Source organism: Plectropomus leopardus, chromosome 6 (assembly GCF_026936395.1).
Source record: "Plectropomus leopardus strain MGB_pleo_1.0 chromosome 6, ASM2693639v1, whole genome shotgun sequence".
NCBI lineage: Eukaryota > Metazoa > Chordata > Actinopteri > Perciformes > Serranidae > Plectropomus > Plectropomus leopardus.
This window is the reverse complement of record NC_142181.1, coordinates 1,531,749-1,552,678: the sequence shown is the minus strand read 5'-3', so window position 1 is coordinate 1,552,678 and position 20,930 is coordinate 1,531,749. Positions and strand designations below refer to the sequence as shown.

The 20,930-nt window shown below is 40.4% G+C and overlaps 1 protein-coding gene across 3 annotated transcripts; it reads right to left on the bottom strand.

Moving 5' to 3' along the window:
- Positions 1–5,026: 5,026 nt before the first annotated feature.
- Positions 5,027–16,111, bottom strand: il15l (interleukin 15, like). Of its 3 annotated transcripts, none has more exons than XM_088078461.1 (5): positions 15,983–16,111; positions 14,269–14,677; positions 9,108–9,155; positions 8,399–8,542; positions 5,027–5,248 (listed from the first exon to the last, which is right to left on the bottom strand). In XM_088078461.1, the coding sequence occupies exons 2-5, from the start codon at positions 14,407–14,409 to the stop codon at positions 5,141–5,143; spliced, it is 441 nt and encodes a 146-aa protein (XP_087934587.1). In that variant the 5' UTR covers positions 14,410–14,677; positions 15,983–16,111; the 3' UTR covers positions 5,027–5,140. The 3 variants fall into 3 exon arrangements, with proteins under 3 accessions (XP_087934587.1, XP_042342034.1, XP_042342035.1); XM_042486100.2 differs by lacking the exon at positions 15,983–16,111 and adding an exon at positions 14,809–15,200; XM_042486101.2 differs by lacking the exon at positions 15,983–16,111 and adding an exon at positions 14,809–15,199 and having other exon boundaries at positions 8,399–8,539.
- Between the last annotated feature and the right edge of the window lie 4,819 nt (positions 16,112–20,930).

Genomic DNA, 20,930 nt, shown 5'->3' with positions numbered 1-20,930 from the left:
CGGGTGGATGTGGTCTGAGCAGGAGGGCCGGAGTTAAAATTTGATAAACTTTTTTTGTAGCTTTTCTTAAATTAGGTCAGTGAGAGTGAAAAAAACCGTCTCATCATGTGTTCAGACGCCTTAAACACAAATTTATCATTTTAACCCCGAACTCATTGGTTTCTTACAAAAAAGGGGCAATGAGCAACTTCGCAACAAATGTCCTACAAACTGAAAGAATTTAGCAGATTTGGAAAATTATTTAAAAAATGCTAAATGGAGCTGTCCAGATAACTTTATTTAAAATTATCATAATTATATAATTAGAATTATTTTCAAGCAGTTTTTCAGGTCATTTCAGTTTTTAAACGAGTATTAATTCTATGTTTGATTTTTTTGTGCTAATTTTCAAGTAATTTTTACTGATTTCTTGCTAATTTAGGGGTAATTTCTTTATTTATAGTTAACATTATCATATATTTATCAATATTTCTGATAATCAGAAAATATCTTCAAGCAGTTTTTTCCTTTCCTTTTTGTATTTTTTTTTTTTTTTACGGATTTCTTGCTAATTTAGGGGTTAATTTCTTCATTAGTTGCTCATTAACTAAAACTTTTTATGTGCTCATTTTCAGGAAATTTTCCTGTATTTTTTTTTTACTAATTTCATGCTGATATTTTTAGGCCAGCACTTCGTTATTTTTCTTTTTTTTTTTTTTTTTTTTTTTTAAAAAAAAAAAAACCTTTTATGTACAAATCTTCCTGCTACTTTTCTTCTCTTTTTTCCTGTTTTTTTTCTTTTTGACTTTTTATGTGCAAACTTTCATGATTTTTTAGGTCATTACTTTGTATTTTATTTCGTCTTTATGTGCTTATTTTCAGGAAATGTTCCTGTATTTTTATTTTTTTTACTGCTGCTTTTTTGGGTCATCACTTGTGAAGTTGCTCAGTGCCTTTTTCTCGTGTCCTTGAAAGAAATCAGATCAGTTTACTGCGGCCTTAGAGGGCTGATAATGACTGCAAATTAAAGACATAAACATTCCCGTTTTTATTGCAGATATTTCGGGAAAGCTTGGAGGTCATTCAGAGTGACACACTTCTTTTGTCCGTGAGGCCTGCTGGCGTTTGTGCACCAGCAATAAAATTCAGAGCCACAAAACAAACGTCAACTGGGGAATAAAAAGGAGTTTTCCCAGCGTCCTCCTGCACAGTGAAGCTGGATGTTTGATGACGTGTTAGCAGGTCGCAGCCAGGTGGGCGGGAACTGTTTGGCCCTTAAAGGTTTTTTAAGTTCAAGATGAAATCATTTACTGCTTGTAACAAGATCGCACATGCTTCGTGCCTCGGGACAGAGTCATGCTCGAATCTGTTTTTCATTCCTTTATGTTATTCACTGAGTGGGCGTTACAGTCTGATCACGCTGATGACTGATGGTGTTAAGCTTAAAAAAACATCCAAACTTCACTCATGGACTCTACTCTTTGGAAACAATTGGCACAGCAATTTTTTCTTTAACCCCTCTGGAAATGCATTTTTCTATAAAAGATAGACACTAACTAACAAAGGGGATGCCACGGCTGGTGTCCAACAATGACCCAAATACTGCGAGGTTCCCAAAAACAGCCAAAAGAAAACTGAGGGTGCAGCTTTAGTCAGAAGCCGCCTCCAGCCACACCGGCGGAGACACCGGCGGAGACACGAGTGGAGAATGAGAGCGGGGCAGACACCGGCTGAGAACCGGCGGAGACACCTGCGGAGACACCGGTGGAGACACTGTCGCAGACACTGGCGGAGATACCGGCAGAGACGCTGGCGGAGACACCAGTGGAGAATGAGAGCGGAGCAGACACCGACGGAGACACCGGTGGAGACACCGGCGGAGACACCGGCGGAGAAACTAGTGGAGAATGAGAGCGGAGTGGACATTTGGAGACTTTAAAAATGCCTTCCTAAAAATCCAGTATCAGTCTCAGTGGACGCTGTATTGAGTGCGTTTTCAACTTACAGATCCGTTTCAGTGTGACTGTGAAAGCTTCGCTGTGCTTACGGACTATGAATAAATTAATAAATAAATTTAAAGTTATATTTAAGCAGTTGGGGGTGCTCATTTTTAAATAATCCTCATGTAGCCTACTTTTTATTGATTTCTGGTTCATTTTTGGGTGGTTTCCTCATTAGGTGCTCATCGCCTTTTTCCATTTTTTTTTTTTCAAGGAATCAAACAAATTTGTCTTTAGCAGGATCCTGCGGGCTCGGAGCGGAAAGTCACAAACAGGAAGCCAGAAAAAAATATTTGGGTCACATTTTCTGACAATACGGATCCTGTTAAATTCCACCACACATCCTATAACTGCTGAAATGTTGCGATTTCTGCTTTTGCAGCTCTGCAGGAGAGCGGATCGGGCTGGAGGAACATGTGGCGTCCAGCCGTTGGATCCCTGCAAAACACTTTAAACTCTCTGTGTGTGTTTGAGTTGGATTGAGATGAATTAATGTCAAGAAAATCTTCTATTTACGAAGCTGAAGCTGATGACAGTGGACACTTTGACTCAGCTTCACTGTCAGAGACATTATCCAGCTGTGGTCGTTAACGCTGCGTTTCATTAATAGTTTCACTGTAACAGCAAACGCTGCATGGAGGCCAACTGGAGGACATTTGTGGTATTTTTATCCAAATCACCTCCATTTTCAGCCCAAACTATCACGAAATCCACAGCCAACTGTAGACTCAGAGCCACTCCGCTTTTTACAAACCTTCAGAAAAACATGCACATATTTCAAATTCCCTTAGTTTAAAGATGATCTAAAATACCCCAAATTGAAACATGTCAGTTTTGACAAAAAACACATTTCAGAAGATTTGAAAAAAGCCATTTTTCACAAATCTTTTTAGGTCAAATGATGTTTTGTGCCTCTCGGTAGAAACTGGCTGCTTCGGCACGATGCAGCAGGAGGAAGTCCGCTGCAGACTGCAGACGTGATATGCAGACGCGGAAGTCTGCATATCACGCTCTGCAAAGCGGCAACATGTGACGACTCGGGAACGTGTCGCGTGTTTCAGTCTGCCGGCACCAACACTGATCTTAATTACACATAAACACACATAAATCTTATGAGAGATGAAATGAAACATCTGGAGCTTGAGAAAATCAAATTCTCGCTGAAAAGACAAGACGGGAAATTTGACAGAATTTGGCAACTTTTTATCGATCATTTCAACCACATCACATCTTCTGCGAAGAATTGGTCCTTTAGCCCGAACAAGGATATAAGGCAAAAGAACCACAGATTTGAGCTTAGTAGCTCTTTTATTTTATTTCATTTCATTTTTATTATTATTATCATTTTCTATTCTTTAAAGTTATTTTTTATGCATATCTTATATACTGTTTTATATACTGTACATTTGTGTACATGTATCAATGTAGATGTTCGTCAGAGCTGATTGGTTGTGAATGCAATATATTACTTTACTTTATGTATTCCAAAAGACAATAATTAAAGTTTAAAAAGGAAAAAATTACCTGTTTTTTTGGGGCACTCTTCCTGCTAGAAAAACAACAAACTGAAGCTACAAAACACTCAAGTTTGACACTTTAAAAATAGCTGAAACATGGCGATGATTTTCTAAATCAGTGGTTCTGATGCTGGTATTTTCCCTCCGTTCATTTTATCTAAAAATTCACTTTGGCAGATTTTTTCCTGGTGAAAAGATAAATGAGAGCTGGCTCTACTGTTCCTCATGAGATGAACTCATTAAACAAACTGTTAACGAGCTTCCTGTTTTCATGAAAACAGCCGGTGTTTGGCTGTTTGGCTCGAGCAGCTGGAGGATAAAGAGTTCAGCGCTCAGAGAGCTGAAGCTGCGCTGCATGAACTCTGAGATGCAGCGTGAAGCTACGGAAAAGTGAAACTCTTCTGTATGTAACATAAACAGGCCCATCGACCTCGCGCTTATTTATAACTCTGCTGAGAGTTTATATAATCTGTTCCAGCAAATGTCCCCGCTGATGTTGAAATTTATGCAACGATTGAAGAAGACAAATCACAGACCTGGAATTCGTCTGCACAGCCCGATTTCTGCAAACCGCAGATATGTTACATTTTCACGTTATTAAAGAAAAACGTTAATTTTCAGCAATACAGCGGTTGGCGTGTGGTTCGGCTGAAACAGCTGGTTATGGTTAGAAACTGATGTTTTGGTTTAAAATACCAACTTTTGGAGCTCATCAATCTGACGTTCTGCAGTTTATCTGCTGTTGCTCATTTGTGTGATTTGTGTTTGCACATTGGCTTAGAAACGACCCAAAACTGAGCAAGAAATCAGCAACCTACCTTTAAACAACTGTTAACAATAAAAATGTGAAAAAAAAAATTTTTTTTTAACATTTTTTGATATTTTCAGAGAATGTTATTCTAACTTTGAGACAAACGTTCTGGGAACTAAAAGAAAACCTGCCGCTGAAAACGTTACTTAAACATTGCATTGGTTGCATTGTGCCATTCTCAGAACGTTTTTAGAACCAAACATTGCTCGCCGCGATGCGGTAAGAAAACAAAAAACAAAACAAACAAAAGCATCCACAAACTCTGGATTCCCTGTAAGCGCTCGCGGCGAGCGGCAGCGTTATTTCCTGAAGCTGTCCTTCAGCGTTTCATGCGACCGTTTACAGCCACGTTCTCAAATGACGCGACAAACCTCGCACTTCCACCCGGCAGATCGGTGTTCACTTTGCGTCTGAATGTGATGTTTTTTTTTAAAGCTTTCCATGTTTCTTCTTCTCCTAATCCTGACCATCTGTATATTTTTCCGATCTCATGCAGGCCTCCGTCTGTTCGTCCAAATCTGGATTTGGATCACAAGTGATGTACAGATGTTTTTCTACTCTGAATTTTCTCTCTTTACCCACATAAACTGCAAAAAAAACAGAGAAATGCTGTTTTCTGCATTTAACTTGTTAAACTTATTAATGCACTAATCACAAGCTTCCACCAAAAACGAGACGCTTTTTTCTCTCTAGATGTGAATCAAATACCGCTGAGACGCTTTGACGTCATGCATGGTACATTTTATTTGTGCTCGGGTGATATGAAAAGTTCATGAAGAGGACAGGAGGTTATGAAGTGTCCTGAAAAGTCTGTGGAGGAGCCATCAGCAGGGTCACGAGTTCACCATTTGAATTATGGATATGAGATCGCCGAGGAACGGCTGCGGCTCTTTTTCGGTCAGGAGCTCACACTGAAGACAGTCCGACGTCTTCTGCTGAGTCTAAGAGACAAACACAGACGTGTTATCGGCCACAGAAAGACACGACGCGACCTCAGGATGGAGCAGAAATGTCAAAGTGGCCCCAAAACTCTCAGATCTTAACGCAGGAATACACAACCTGCTCTGTTCAGGGGCCCCTTACAGCAGCCAGACGTTTCCAGGATTTCAGGACATTTCTTGGATTTTAGGACATTAAATATAGTAAATATAAAATGGTAAATTTTTCAGTATTGATCTGTTGACAAACACAGTTCTTGTTTCTGTAGAAATTCAGGTGGATTAAAAACGAGGAGCTTTACTGCAGCTGCTAAAACACATCGAAAACAAGAAAGGTGAACGTAACTCAAAGAGCAAAAGCAGGAAACACCAATACTGAGAGGAAAGCAGCATGAACACCGGGAAGAACTGTTCGTACGGACACAAGCTCAGCACAGGCAGCAAAGACTAAGAGACAAAGGGACAGACACGTCTTTATACACAGAGGACTAATCACAACAACAAGACGCAGCTGCAGCGGGGGGACCAACACAGGACAGGTGAGCGGGGAAACTCAGGGAGAGACGAGACTGAAACAAGCAGGAGGTAACACAGACCTTCAGAATAAAACAGGAAACAAACTATAAGCAAATCACAACACATCGCAGTACTACAGTATTATTTCGGTACAATCATAGTACTGTGGTGCTGTTTTGCAGCTTGTCTGTTTAGTTGTACAGCACTTTGTTTCTGACTATTTTTTACTCTTTATAATGTTCTTGCTGCTTATCCTGCAAAACGATGCAAATTTCCCTTATCTTACCTTACCTTATTATCTTATCTTATCTTACCTTATTATCTTATCTTATCTTACCTTATTATCTTATCTTATCTTACCTTATTAGCTTATCTTATCTCATCTTATCTTATGTGACCTGACCTTATCTTATTATCTTATCATACCTTATCTTATCTTGCGTTACCTTACCTTACCTTATTATCTTATCATACCTTATCTTATCTTATCTTATTTTATCTTATTATCTTATCTAATAAATATAAACTGTTATTTGCAATTTGACTGTTGCACGGAGGCAAACAACAGCATGGCGGAAATTCTGTTCTTCTATTTTTTTTCTGCAGCAGGCACGAGGATGCAGCAGTTCCTGCAGCACACACACACACACACACACACACACACACACAGACAGTAGCAGTATGCAGGAAAATAGGAACTAAACCCTCCTCAACTCATCTGTAGCAGCGAGCCAACAGCTGCATCACGACGTCAGTGAGGAAAAAGACGGTTTTCATTTGGCGATAAAAAAAATGTTTCATCTGGTTCTCTTTCAGCGTCCCATTAATCGTGATTCAACACATTCGCCAGTGTTTCCGTGGAGCACTTCTATGATCAGATTTTTTCTGAATTTCTGAATTTTTTCTTTCTCGTCCATCTTGGCTCATTTACCTCAGTTTGTTTCCCAAAAATGTGATCATTTTCCTGAGAATTTGACAGTGACTGAGAAAACAAAAAGCCTGGAGTAAGATTACAGCCTCGTTATAATGTTAATGCACGTTGCATTTGGACATTTTCTTCAATCATATCAATGTTTCTGATAAAAAGCAGCTCTGACGCAGTCTCTGAGCTGACCTTGTCGTCAGGGGATGGTGAGACACCTTAACGAGACACCTACCAAGCTGCAGACCAACAAACAACAAAACTAGAACTGCATCATAAATCACAATGTAACTGATCCTTTTCAAACACAATTAAGCGTTATTTTTGTACATTGAGCTAACCTCGACGTAGTTGAAATATGTCCTAAAATCCTAGACCTCATCAGCCTCACCATCCACATCAGCTTCACCAGCCTCACCAGCCTCACCAGCCTCACCAGCCTCATCAGCCTCACCAGCCTCACCAGCCTCATTAGTCTCTCCAGTCTCACCAGCCTCATCAGCCTCATCAGCCTCACCAGCCTCATCAGTCTCATCAGCCTCATCAGCCTCACCAGTCTCACCAGCCTCATTAGTCTCACCAGCCTCATCAGCCTCACCAGCCTCATCAGCCTCATTAGTCTCTCCAGCCTCATCAGCCTCATTAGTCTCACCAGCCTCATCAGCCTCACCAGCCTCATCAGCCTCATCAGCCTCATCAGTCTCATCAGCCTCATTAGTCTCACCAGCCTCACCAGCCTCACCAGCCTCATCAGCCTCACCAGCCTCACCAGCCTCATCAGCCTCACCAGCCTCATCAGCCTCATCAGCCTCATCAGCCTCATCAGTCTCATCAGTCTCACCAGCCTCATCAGCCTCATCAGTCTCATCAGCCTCATTAGTCTCACCAGCCTCATTAGTCTCACCAGCCTCATCAGCCTCACCAGCCTCATTAGTCTCACCAGTCTCACCAGCCTCATCAGCCTCACCAGCCTCATTAGTCTCACCAGTCTCACCAGCCTCATCAGCCTCACCAGTCTCACCAGCCTCACCAGCCTCATTAGTCTCACCAGCCTCATCAGCCTCACCAGCCTCATCAGCCTCACCAGCCTCACCAGCCTCATCAGCCTCACCAGCCTCATCAGCCTCACCAGCCTCATCAGTCTCATCAGCCTCATCAGTCTCATCAGTCTCACCAGCCTCATCAGCCTCATCGGCCTCACCGGCCTCATCAGCCTCATCAGCCTCATCAGTCTCATCAGCCTCATCGGTCTCATCGGCCTCATCGGTCTCATCGGCCTCATCAGTCTCATCAGTCTCATCAGCCTCATCGGTCTCATCGGCCTCATCGGTCTCATCGGCCTCATCGGCCTCATCAGTCTCATCAGCCTCATCAGCCTCTCTGACTCCAGGATCCCCTCCCCCTGTTCCCTCTCCAACTTCAGGCTCATTAAATATTCATTGTTCAAACCGTTACGTGTCTGTGGTGTTGCTTTTGGCTACTACGAAAACCGTTGGTAACAAACATCCTACAGTCCAAGAAATTAACTAAAATCCCAGAAATTTCCAAAAAATGAAGAAACGTCCTAAAATCCTAGAAATGACCTAAAATCATAGAAACATGTATGTGGCTGCTGTGACTGGCCCCTGGCCCCCTGTCATTTAGTAAAAGTGTCCCCTAAGCAGAGACAGCTGCGTCTCCCTGTCCCACAGACTGTCGCCGTCTCTCGTCCTCACCTTTTCTAACCATCTCGCGTGCTTCTTCAGGCTGGTGATCAGCGGGAATCGCCTCATCCCGGGGACACCGATGGCCTCCAGCTCTTCAGTGAGGACTTTAACTTCGTCAGCAAAACATCTCAGGGTGGACACGGGACAATTCTGCTGGAAGAGAGACAGAGACGACCACGCCCTCATTACACAAAGAACGAGAAACACTGAAACTTTATGCTTTAACAACGTTGAGTTTTGGCTACATTTTAGGGGGCTTCATTTTGTTTAGTTTAATTTATATGACAGGGATATCACACTATGACTGAAATATATTGGATTTGATCATTTTGAGTGACAGGTCCTAAAAAATCCTGCGTGTGGGGACTTAAAAGCCACAGAAAAAAATAAAAGTTTGGTGTAGAAAAGCTGCTGGAAAAAGACCCACAGGTCACCAAAACACTGTTTTTGGTGCTTTAACAGAAAAACAAACAGGAAAAACAACAATGGATCCCTAAAAAACACCAACGTTTGGGTCCAAAAATCTGCAGAGAAAACAAAAACAAAAACAAATTTGCTGCATAAAACAATTCATGTGCTAAACATTTTCATGGCTGAATGCACTTCTTGTTTCTCCTGTCAGCTTGAATTTCGATATCACAGTTTTAGCTTTGACTAATATTTTATCGATTTTATCGTTTAACGATATAATGAGGAGACATAATGAGGAAGCTCATACCTGGTAGTCTTGTCTGGTGGGCGTGTACAGTGTGCAGTTCAACCCCTCCTGAGGAAAAACACAGAGTTAAACGTTAATGCTGAGCGTCCACCTGATAAAACACGTCCCTATTTTACTTTTCTAACATTTATAATCATCTCGTAAAGTATCACTCTGCGTTTAGTTTAGGAACACAGGAAGTAACCGTGACGTCGTCTGATAGAAAATAAAGGCTGTGAAAACTTTTACGTCAAAAGTCAAAAGAACAGTTCAGCCTGTTAGCAGCGCGTTGGTTCGTCCACCACTTTGACCTGAAATATTCTGGATGGATTTTGATGAAATGTCGTACAGACGGTCATTGGCCGGCAGAGGATAAATCCGAGTGACTTTGGTGACGCTTTCAGGTCAAATCTATCTACATATATATATAAATAAATATAGCAAAATAAGTAAAGACATTTGTGTCTGGTAGATTATTTCTTTGTTGAAACAATGCTTCTTGGCAATATCTTATACTGATGGAAAGCCTGTTTATTTCTCTTTTAAATGACGCCACCTTTGTAGGGAACATGCATGTGTGGGATGAGCAGCAGAGCTGAGTATGTGCGTCGCTCCCATGAAAAATTTGCCAAATCTTCTCTGCCAATGCCAAACAGGATTGGATGATTAAAGTCTAAAGAAACAAGATATATTGGCAATATAACCATTTATTCACTGAATAAACAGGAGCGGGCACCAGCCTGGTCACACGCCGCTGTGGGACGGCATCAGTCAGCCAGCGTGGTTGTGTCCGTCGCTCCGGCAGACAACAACTGACCACTGTGGCAGAGCTGCTCACAGCTGCCGACGATCAGGCTGCTGATCGTCGGCAGCTGTGAGGGCCAGGAGCTCAAAACAAGAGTCAATAGCAACAGCGGGAAAGCTGTTTGGCACTGGCAGAGAAGATTTGGCAAATTTTTCATGGGCGTGACCTACAAACTCAGCTCTGCTGCTCATCCCACACATGCATGTTTCCTACAAATGTGGCACCGTGTGTGTGTGTGTGTGTGTGTGTGTGTGTGTGTGTATGTGTGTGTGTGTGAATACTTTTACTTTTGGCACTTAAGTATATTTCTTGCTAAACTTTTCTACTTTTTTTCTTTAATTTAATAGGGACTTTGCATAATAATAAACCGGTATGGGTTAGGGATTAGCGCGACTGCTGATTTATATCTGAAGAAATAAGGAGAAAAAGAAAAAAAAATTAAAAAAAGAAAAAAAAAACAACAACAATTCATCCAGAGGACAAAAGTGCATTAAAAGTAGCAACCTTTAACCCTTTGGAACCTGAAAAAATGGCTTGATTTCTTTCAATAACATTGGAAGAAAGCAATGAACAACTAATGAAGAAATGACCCAAAATAAGAAAGAAATCTGTAAAAAAAAAACCCAAAAAAAACGAGAAAATGACTTTAAAACTAGCAAAAACAAAATAAAACAGGAAAGTAAATAAATAAATTATAAAAAGAGGAGAAATGACCTGAAACCCCACTTCAAAATTAAAAAAAGTTAAATAAATTTGAATATATATAATTATGCTAATTATAAATAAAGATCTGTGGATATTTTGATGAGCATTTTCTATTTATTTCTTTCAATTTGCAAGACATTTCTTGTCAAGTTGCTCATTGTTTTTTTTATGCTTTTGAGAGAAACCAAACCAATTTAAACCCCAATGCAGCACAAGTAAAGAGATGCTCATCCAGGCTTCAAAGAGTTAAGTAAAGTAACATTTTGAGTGCACAACTCTTACTTATAATCAGAGTATTTTGAAATTGTTTAAATGATTTCTTAAATTGTGCATCCCTGCAGCTCAGCAGCAGACGCACAACAGAGTAGCTGCGAGACAGTGAACACAACTCATGAAAATTTTTGATAAATTTAGACAAAATAGTCAAGATTTGCACCAAATCCTGTTGTGATTGTGAACATCTGGATGATCAAACAGCTGGATGTCAGAATGCGGACGATGACGTCGGCCAAAGTTTCATGATTTACTCAAAACTAACAGTAAAAACATCATTTCAGCCGCAGTGCGGGAGCATGAAAGACATCGCTGTCGTGTTCGGTCTCGACCTGTAAACGTGTTTCATTCTTTGATGCCCCGCGGACTTCTTGTTATACAACTGTTATGTAATCACATGTTTCTGTAGTGACGTGGCTGAAGGAAACTTTTAAAGAGGTATTCCGGTAAATTTTTTCATGCAAACTTTTTTTGACCCTTCACCTTAAAACGGTTGAGTAATATCTTTAGTTATCTCGAGTTGGACTTCAGACTTCAGATTTATAACAGATTATCACAAACTGCAGGTGTGGAGTTTCAGATGCTGAATCCAGTGTTTCCGGGGCTCATTTGGGACTAAAACGTAAACGTAAAAACATAAAAATGTCCCCAAAAGAGCAATAAGTGGAACAGCACAAAAAAACATAAACATCATTTACACACAGCTGACCCGCAGGGACTATTTGGTGCTTTTTCCACACTTCATGTCTTCGTGTGTGTTCATGCATACATTTTGTCCAGATTGTGTATTTTTGTGCAGCTCGCTGTCATACACCTTTGTTTTGACTCTGGTCCAAAGGCCGCGCCACCGGCGGAGCGTCATGTTTCCACGCCCCGAAAAAGAAGTGCTGAGAAGTAAAGAGAAATAAATCTGCACAATGGAGCCGCAACAACTGCGCGTGTCGTTCCTGGTGCTGGTCGTTGCATTCGTTATCGTTTGCATTTACCACTCTCCACAAACGATACGGTTTAAAAGTGAAGCCAAGTGAACTACGGGAGCCTTTTTAGCTCAAACTTGTGGATTACACCAGATAGTTGGAGCAGATCGAGGTCGGGCGCTTTCACACCTCAAGCGGACCGCACCAGAGTTCGCTGGTATCGAGACCATTGTGATCCGCATCAGAGTGCGACTGCAGTGTTCACACTGGTTTTAAGCATCCTCCTGCGTCAGCTGTTTACGCTCCGGGATGCCGTTACGGTGAAGTCGACATTTGCACACGGTGGGAGGAAGCAGCACGTCGTTATGTTTACACAACAGCACTCTGCGACCAGCGTGGACCATCACGATAGTGAGGCGTAGAGAAATAATCACATCCACACGGGAGGCGAACTCTAGACTTCTGCACAAAAGTCAGCTGTTTGTGGGAGCCTCCGCCTCCCGGCCCCCTCGTACTATTTTACCTCACACTGTCCTTCAATGTTTCAAGTGCACGCGACACGCTCCGTCTGGCGGCGTTCTCAAGTGACACCACACATGTACATTGCATGTGGATGCACCCAGAGCCAGCTGGCTGTCTGTCTGCGTATAATAACGACGCCACCGATTCTGTTGAGTGCTTTCTCATCCGACGCCGCACTCATACACCGAAAACACTGACGGAGTGAATTTATTCAGGGTGAGCTGAGCTGAGCGCTCAGTGGACGCAGCGCGTCTGCCGGGAAAACACACTAAATACTCTTATTATGAATGATATAGCGGATATATCAGCTATGATATTAAAGATCTGATCATGAAGAATGATAAAATATTCATCAAATGCCTCCATAATGCCTGTCAGTTGTGTCTAAACAGGGAGAGAGGTGAGCAGAAACACACTGACAGAGACACACAAGCAAGCAGAGAAAGAGCTCGCCGTGTGAAAAAAAAAAAGGAGCAGGGAGAATCGCTGCTGAGCGGCACGGAAAAATGAACTCCTGGTTTTACTGCCGAAGAGCGGTTGCGTGACAGTTAACATATTGTGGCGTTCAGTGTGACCCCCGCGTTAGAGATGAGCTGAGGAGCTCGGACATCCCGAGGGAGCTCGGAGTAAAGCTGCTGCTGCTGCTGCTAAAGTGGTTCAGGCATCTGATCCTGTCAGAGGTTTTCCAGGTGCATACAACTGGTAGTTTGCGCCTTTGCAGACCCAGAACACACTAGAGGGGATTATATATCTAATCTGACTTGATTATATATCTAATCTGGCCTCCAGAGGAGCTGTAAAGTGTTGCTGGTTAGAGGGACGTCTATTTTACTTTACTCAACCTGCTGCCCGGCCTGAGGACAAAAATAAGTGAATGAATGTATCACCATCAAAGGCTTTTTTTGGGATCCTTGCAGCTGAAAATGTTTGCTTTTACAGCAACTTTTCCAAAAATTGGCAATTTACGTGTTTTCTTTGGAATGCATTTGCAATATATATATATATATATATATATATATATATATATATATATATATATATATATATATATATATATATATATATATATATATATATATATGTGTGTGTGTGTTCTGAGTTTGTGATTTATACTGCAGTAATGTTACCCTGCAGATCTAAGGAAACTGGTTCTGTCATAGAGATTTATCTGCAGGTGGTGTTTTGGGAAACTTTATCACAGGTTTCCACACGAGAGGCAAAAAATCTGATAACAACAGATCACTCTTGGAAATACACCCACTATGCACCAAGCGTGACGGTGTTGTGTCAACCCGTCACTGTTTCTCCAGCGGGGATTAACCGCAGCTTTTCTGCTACATAATCAAATGAAAATGTAGTTTGCAGAAACGGTCAAAGGCAACATTTTCTCTGGTGATTGGGTTGTGACTTTAAACTCTGAAACCTGGTTTGACATTAGTTTTTCGGAAGTCTTTCACATGCTGTTTGACTTTGAAACCTGAACAAATGGGTTGGTCGCACAAATTGCAGAAAATTAGTAAGAAATTGAAAAATTATTTTTTTAAATGTGACAAAAAAGTTACCTAAAAATGAGTCAAAAAGCCTTTGGTACAAACAGGTAAAAACAAGTAGGATTATCATAAAGTTATTTTTAAAAAATATGGAAAATGGCCCCAAAACTATATTAATGATTACAGTAATTTTATATCTAAAATCATGTTACAGAAAATAGATACAATAAAATAAATATATCTTTAAAAAAATAATATCTAAATACACACTTCTTTGTTTATTTTTCTTTCATTTCATTTTTTCTACTGCTTTTTCTTAATTTAATCTTGTAATTTTCTTGTATCTAATTTTTGGGCAATATCTTTTAGTTTTGAAGGTGTCTAATAAATCTGAGCGGGATAAGTTATGGAATTTTAACTTTTATATTTTCTGATATTTTATATTTTCTGATATGAAACAAAAGTCATACCAACAAAGGGACTTTCGCCTTGAGGGTGTTGATCTTGGGGAAGATGTCCTGCGTGCGGAGTTTGGCCGGTTGCGCTGTCAGTCCGAGCAGACAAACAAAACACGCATACACACTCCCGGCAGCAAACCTCCCTCTCAGCATGGCACGGGCGGCAAAACCATCATCACAGCGGCCTTTGGTGGCTCAGGACGTCCTCGCGGATAAAAAAAAAGCCTCACGGGTTTTCTGAATTCATCCGTAAAGTTCATATCCAGCCGATTTGGAGATTTGGTTACAAAAAAAGTCCATGTTAGAAGTTTCCACTGAGCCAAAAAACCCAAAACCTTCCTGTAATTCAACAAGAGGCTGAATCCCAGACCAGCTTCTTGTTTTCCTGCAGGACACCAGCTTCCAGTCTGACGCTGAACATCTGGAAAACAGAAAAACACACATCAGTCAGGACACATTTCACATTTTGATACCAAAAGTTCATTTTGGGGGGCAGATTGCTAAAGAACGGCTCCAAAAGGGTCAAAAACCCACATGCACATCTTGACTTACACTCGTTTGAAGTAAATCCTCCAGTCAGACGGTCCAGATTAGATTAGACCAGATTACATGAAAAAATACACGAAAAAAACTGCAATCTGAAAACGACAAATTCCATTTAAAGAAATGAAAGATTTTCTTCTGCGTCTCTTTGGTTCACCAGCTTAATCCTCTGATGAAAAAAAATCCCCAAACTTTGTGTGCAAAAAAAAAAACTTTATAAAAAACGGTGACAGAAAAGGAGAAAAAGAAGAAGAAGGAGAAAGTTTCCCTCCTCAGGACTCTGCAGGAGCTGCTGAGGTTTCCACGTGTCTGAGAGCGGGAGTCTGCGTCTCTCACCGCGGAGCTTCTCGTCCTCCTTCCTCCTTCCTGCCTCCCTTCTGTCACACTCCTCTTTCTTGCCCTCCTGTTTTCACTTTCTCACTCCTCCCCCACAATTCCTCCTCCTCCTCCTCCTCCTTTGGCAGCTATGACTTCTCTTCTGTTAAATTTTGCCTCCTTTTTTCCATCTCAGTCTCAGTCTCCACCTCTCCAAATGCTCCCTCTTCCTCCTCCTCCTCCTCCTCCTCCTCCTCCTCCTCTTTTTATTTTATTTTTTTTAAATCAGTTTTCCCATAAAGGATCACACAGATAAAGTCACTGTAATGTGTTTCAACACAGGAAAAGTCTAAATCACATGCACGGAACAAAAATTTAAATACAACACATTTGTTTTTACTCCCATTTTTTTTAAAGGTTTAAGTTGATTATTTTAGGCCTTTTTAATGTCGGCATGAAACGCGCGACATTAAATATTGGTTATATTTCTTTCGAATTTTGATCCAAAATTTGTTAAAATCTGTGTTAGGCACGGCAAGGCAGCTTTACTTGTATAGCACATTTCATACAACACGGCAATTCAAAGTGCTTCACAGGGTAATAAAATCTAAAAGCATAAAAGACACTGATGTACAATAAAAGAGAAAAGATATACAAGGTAAATCAATTATTAAATGATTAAATAATAATAATAATCACTAAAAAACAAAAACAGAAGTGCAGACAAGAGGTGCAAAGATAAAAAGATCATTTAAAATGATTTAAAAATCAAGTTTAAAGTAAGTTGGCAGTCATCAGCAGGTGGAGGAGGCAGCGTGAAAAACGATTTTAGCTTTGACTTAAAAGTGGTCAGTCGGACGTGTCGAACCTCATCTGGGAGGTTTTTCCAGGTCTGTGCTGCACGGAAACAAAACGCTGCCTCTCCACGTTTGTTTCTCAGTCTTAGGACGCCCAGTAGGCCGGCCCCTGATGTCCGGAGGGCCCCTGATGTCCGGAGGGCCCCTGATGTCCTGAGGGCCCCTGATGTCCTGAGGGCCCCTGAAGGTTCATATGTCAAAAGCATGTCAGAGATATATTTTGGCGCTGAGCCACAGATTGATTTGTAGAGAAGCAGCGAGATTTTGAATCAGTTCTCTGAGTGACGGGTAGTCACTGTGAGGATTTTAGGACTGGAGTAACGTGCTCATATTTCTGTCAGGACTCTCAGCAGCTTTCTGAATAAGCTGAAGTTGCCGAACACTTGTTCTGAAAGGCCTGCGAGCAGACCGTTGCGGTAATCTAACCTACTGTAAATAAAGGCGTGGGTGAGCCTTTGACATGATTCCTCTGACTCAGGAAATGGTTTTTTAACGATAGTAGGCAGATAAAGTTACTAACTTGATGACTGGAAATTTAAATCAGAGTCCAGGATAACCCCGAGGTTTCGTGCTCGACTGAGTTATGAGAGAGAGGGATTCAGGTGAGAGCCGATACTCTGCCTTAGTATTTGACACTGTCTTTCGGTGTTTCATACGCGGATCCGGATCTCTTGCATCCTCAAGTGACGCTGTCTGTGCGCGTTGCATGTGGACGCGCCCGGTGCCGTCCACTGGTGTATAATCACTACGCCACCAGTTCTGTCCGACATGTTGTCGTGTGACGCCGTGCAGCTGGGCCGGAGCGCTGGCCTCTCTCAGAGCTCCATGACAAGCTCCTGATATTCAGTGAAAGTTTTGGCATCTGGTTTATTTTTTTGCGACAATCCCCGAGCAAATCTGGTGAGAAAACACACTAAATACTAGGGGTATTAGGGTATAAAAGGGGTATTCAACTAATTATTAATATTTGTTAAACTTTAATTAAACTTTCCAGCATCATATAAAAATGAAAAGCTCCATTTTAAACAAACTTCAGGTAAATTTAAGCACACTGTGCTGATAATAGGCCGACCTCTGCTGACTGCAGGACTCTGACTTCAGCTTCTGTCAAACTTCTGTGCTGTTAATCATTTTACTCAGGAATTAAAACTTTGAACTCATGTGCTTGTGGCCCCGGGCCCCCAAAACATTACATCTGCCCTAATAACACCTCTGCCCTCGCTGTGTTTTGGCGTGAGATTTTCCTCAGTGTCCTGAGAGCGTGAGACAGACATATGTCGGACATGTCCCCACTGGAGTGGGTTGTTGGACATATCCATGCGCTGGAACATGCTGTTGCATTTGTACGTCCACGCAATGGAATGGGTTGTCAGACAAGTCCGCGCTGGAGCCGGCTGACCTACATTTCCAAGCTGGAGCGGGCTGTCGGACATGTCTACGCTGAAATGGGTTGTTGGACATGTCCGCATGCTGGAACGGGTTATAGGACCTGTTGGACATGTCTGTGCTGGAGTGGGCTGTTGGACATATCCGCGTGCTGTTGGACATGTCCACGTGCTGGAGCGGGCTGTCGGACATGTCTACGCTGAAATGGGTTGTTGGACATGTCCGCATGCTGGAACGGGTTATAGGACCTGTTGGACTGGTCTGCGCTGGAGCGGGTTGTCGGACCTGTTGGACATGTGCGTGCTGGAGCTCCTCAGTGCAAACTCCTTTACTACAGTCAAAATGAATTCAGGTCTCCACTGATTTGCTGCTGCAGCAGATCCCCTCTATGGTGGCTGGTTCAACATGATCTGGTTTCTAGGCTACTTAATGTGCAAGGTCTCAGTTTTCATTTTGTAAAATCTCACGTGAGGCAGGAAAAATCTTAAACAAGGTTTACTTTGGAATACAAAAAAAAAAAAAAAATTCATATGTTGTATGTTGATTTGAAAGGTTATATATGAATAAAATTTAATTAATTCAATCAAGTGATAACATTCAGGAAACGACATCTGGATGGGTGGACAAAGAAAAAAAATTTAAACAAGGACGCTTTTATCTTTTTTGATACTTCCTCTGTGCAGAAATACACTGACTGGGGATCGCTCCGGTTCCACGCTTTGGGACACGCGGGGATTATTTTTGGAAATATGTGAGTATGCTGCTGGACATTTTCTGACTGGGTCAAATGTCAGCGTGAGAAAAGTGGAAAAACATACATTTCCAGTAAAGACAGAAGTGCTCCTGCTGTAATTGTGAGAACGGACTGAATGACCAATCCATCAGACAAAATTCAGTCCAGATGTTCCTCGATATCATCAGAAACAGCACTTTGGTGTTCCCTGCTAGATGCTCTCCTGTGACCACAATTTCTCTCCTCACAAGTTATTCTCTGGAACAACTGCAACTACTCATTAAAAACACATTTTTTATTTCCTTAACTGTTTCAAGAAGGTACTTTTAGCCTTATTCTCCAGCTTTTTGATGATTCTGCCGATTTGATTTCATACAAACAATAATAAAAATTTAACTCCTTGACTCGTGCCATTCAAAATTGAAAAATTCAGCTTATGAAAAGTCACCCGAGTTAAGGTAACACTGACATAAATCAGCCTTTATTAACGTCGGATGGACTTAGACTAACATAAATTGCGACAATAATCAGATTCTGCGATATTTTCAAAGAAGGAAAAAAACTGTAGCTAATGACAAGTTTTTTCTGAAAACTCACATTACCAATAAATGAAAGCTAAAGAAGTCCGATTTTTCAGAAGAATATCGCCCGCTCATCGCCTTATTGTTGAGTTCACAGATATTGACACTTTCTGCTCCTTTTGCAAACACAACACAGAAACTATACAAATTTATTTTCTGAACATGAAACATATTAAAAAAATATTTTGGACACAACGGCAATCTCATTTGTTTTAAAGCATTAAACTCAGTCTTTAACCTGAAGGATATCATCTGTTATGATAATTCAGACAATATGGTGCTCTTGAATATTTTATGAATTTTGTTTGTTAAACGCTTATTTTTTCATTCACAAACAGAAATTCTAAGTTTGTATATTTCCTCCTGGAAGTGAAAGTTTTCCTAAAGACAGCTTCATTAATAACAATAAAAGTGCTTTAACAAAAGCTTTTGGAAAGTTATGCTGCTATTTTGATTTATCATTTATTTCATTATTTTTTCTTGCATCATAGTTTTTTAATTCCCTAATCTGTTTATTTTTCATGTTATTTTTTTGTTTTGTATTTTTATTTACCTGTTTATTGTCTAATCTGTTTATTTTTGTTATTTTTTTTGTTTCGTGTGGTTTCTTCTTTTGTGTTTTTGTTTTTACCAGTTTATTTTCTAATTTGTTTATTTGCTTGTATCTTTTTAAAATTAATTTTATGCTGCAATTTTACTTAAATCTTTCAGATATATTGTTTTTGTTTTGTGCTGTAACTGATGCTTTGTATATGTTTGGCTTGTCAAAAAAAAAAAATTGCTGCTAGAATAAAACATCTCAAAAAGTTTTGGTTCATTATCCTTTTGTCTCACAGACTACATTTTAATCCAACACAGAGGTTGTGGAAATTTCATTCTGCCCCAAAAAGAGAAGAATGATTGAAGATAATTAAAGTTAATAGAGGATAACGGCGTTGTTTCTCATGAGAACATTTAATCACTGGGATCTCCTGAGAATGTGCTGCGTTATTCCTGGAAAACAAATTACAGTAATTTCACAGATGATGCAAAAGTAAATGTTTTTCAGCCAAAAAAAACACCACAAAAAACGCCTTTTTTAAAATTGGGTTTATGTTTTTAACGAACATTGATAATGAATCTGTCAAATCTTAAAATGATTATTCTGCATTTAATGGCAAACCAGGTACTTTTCCTCCCGCTGATAGCAGCTAAAGCACATTTTAATGCTTTTACTCGAAGCGCTTTAAGGGGACATACTTCACGAAAAAAATCATGTTAACTCATCATGACATCATTAAAAACTAACAAAAACTTTCCTTCCCTAAACTGTGTCTATTAATACGTAATTATTATTATTTTTTTTTACATCTATGAAGTTGGGCTTTACACACTTATTTGCACATTTTCTCTTTGTTATTGCTCTTTTTAATCTTTTTGGCTTTTTTGTTTGTTTATTTTCTGTACATATCTTTATTATTATTATTATTATTATTATTATTATTATTGTTATTTTATTTTATTCTATTCTGTTTTATTCTATGTTAAGTGCCTTTGTATATATATTTGCATTATTTTGCCTTTTGAATGAATATTTTTCTCAGTTGCTGCTCTCTTATTTGCTGCTGTAACGAAACAATTTCCCTCATGGGATTAATGAAGTTTAACTTTTTCTATTCTATTCTATATTCTATTAGTCAGAGCTGAAAAACAGCAAGTTCCCATTAAACCTAAAATAAATAAATGCGTTTAAAGCTCTTACCTTTGTGAGAGCTGCAGCGAGGAGGACGGCTGCAGAGCGAGCGGCCGAAAGCCGAGGTCAAAGTCAAAGTCTGCGGGTCAAAGCAAAACCGAAACTGAGCTGCACATAAGAGAAAGATAAGATACTGGCAGAGCACAAACTCACTGATAAATTAACAGTTCACTCTGCAGCAGTGTTTGAAGCTGTTTAAAAATTCTCAAACAGGATGCCCGCAGCAGGCAGAGTTTTCTTTTTGGATTTCTCTTATCTGTTGTGGAGGCAGGAAGCAAAGATAAACAGTAAAAAAATACTAAATAAATCAGTAAAGTGGCCGGCCTGTAAAGCTGCGGGCAGGGCGTGGACTCACGGGAGGAGATTTTAAAACAAACAAAACAAACCATGGAGGTATGCACAGAGTTCAAAACAGAAAACAGTCAATGAAAATGATTACTTCAAACTCTCTTATCATCCAAGTTCGATTCGTAGTTGGATACTTTGAGCAAACGTACAAGTTCAAATTAAATAAAAAACATGAGGAG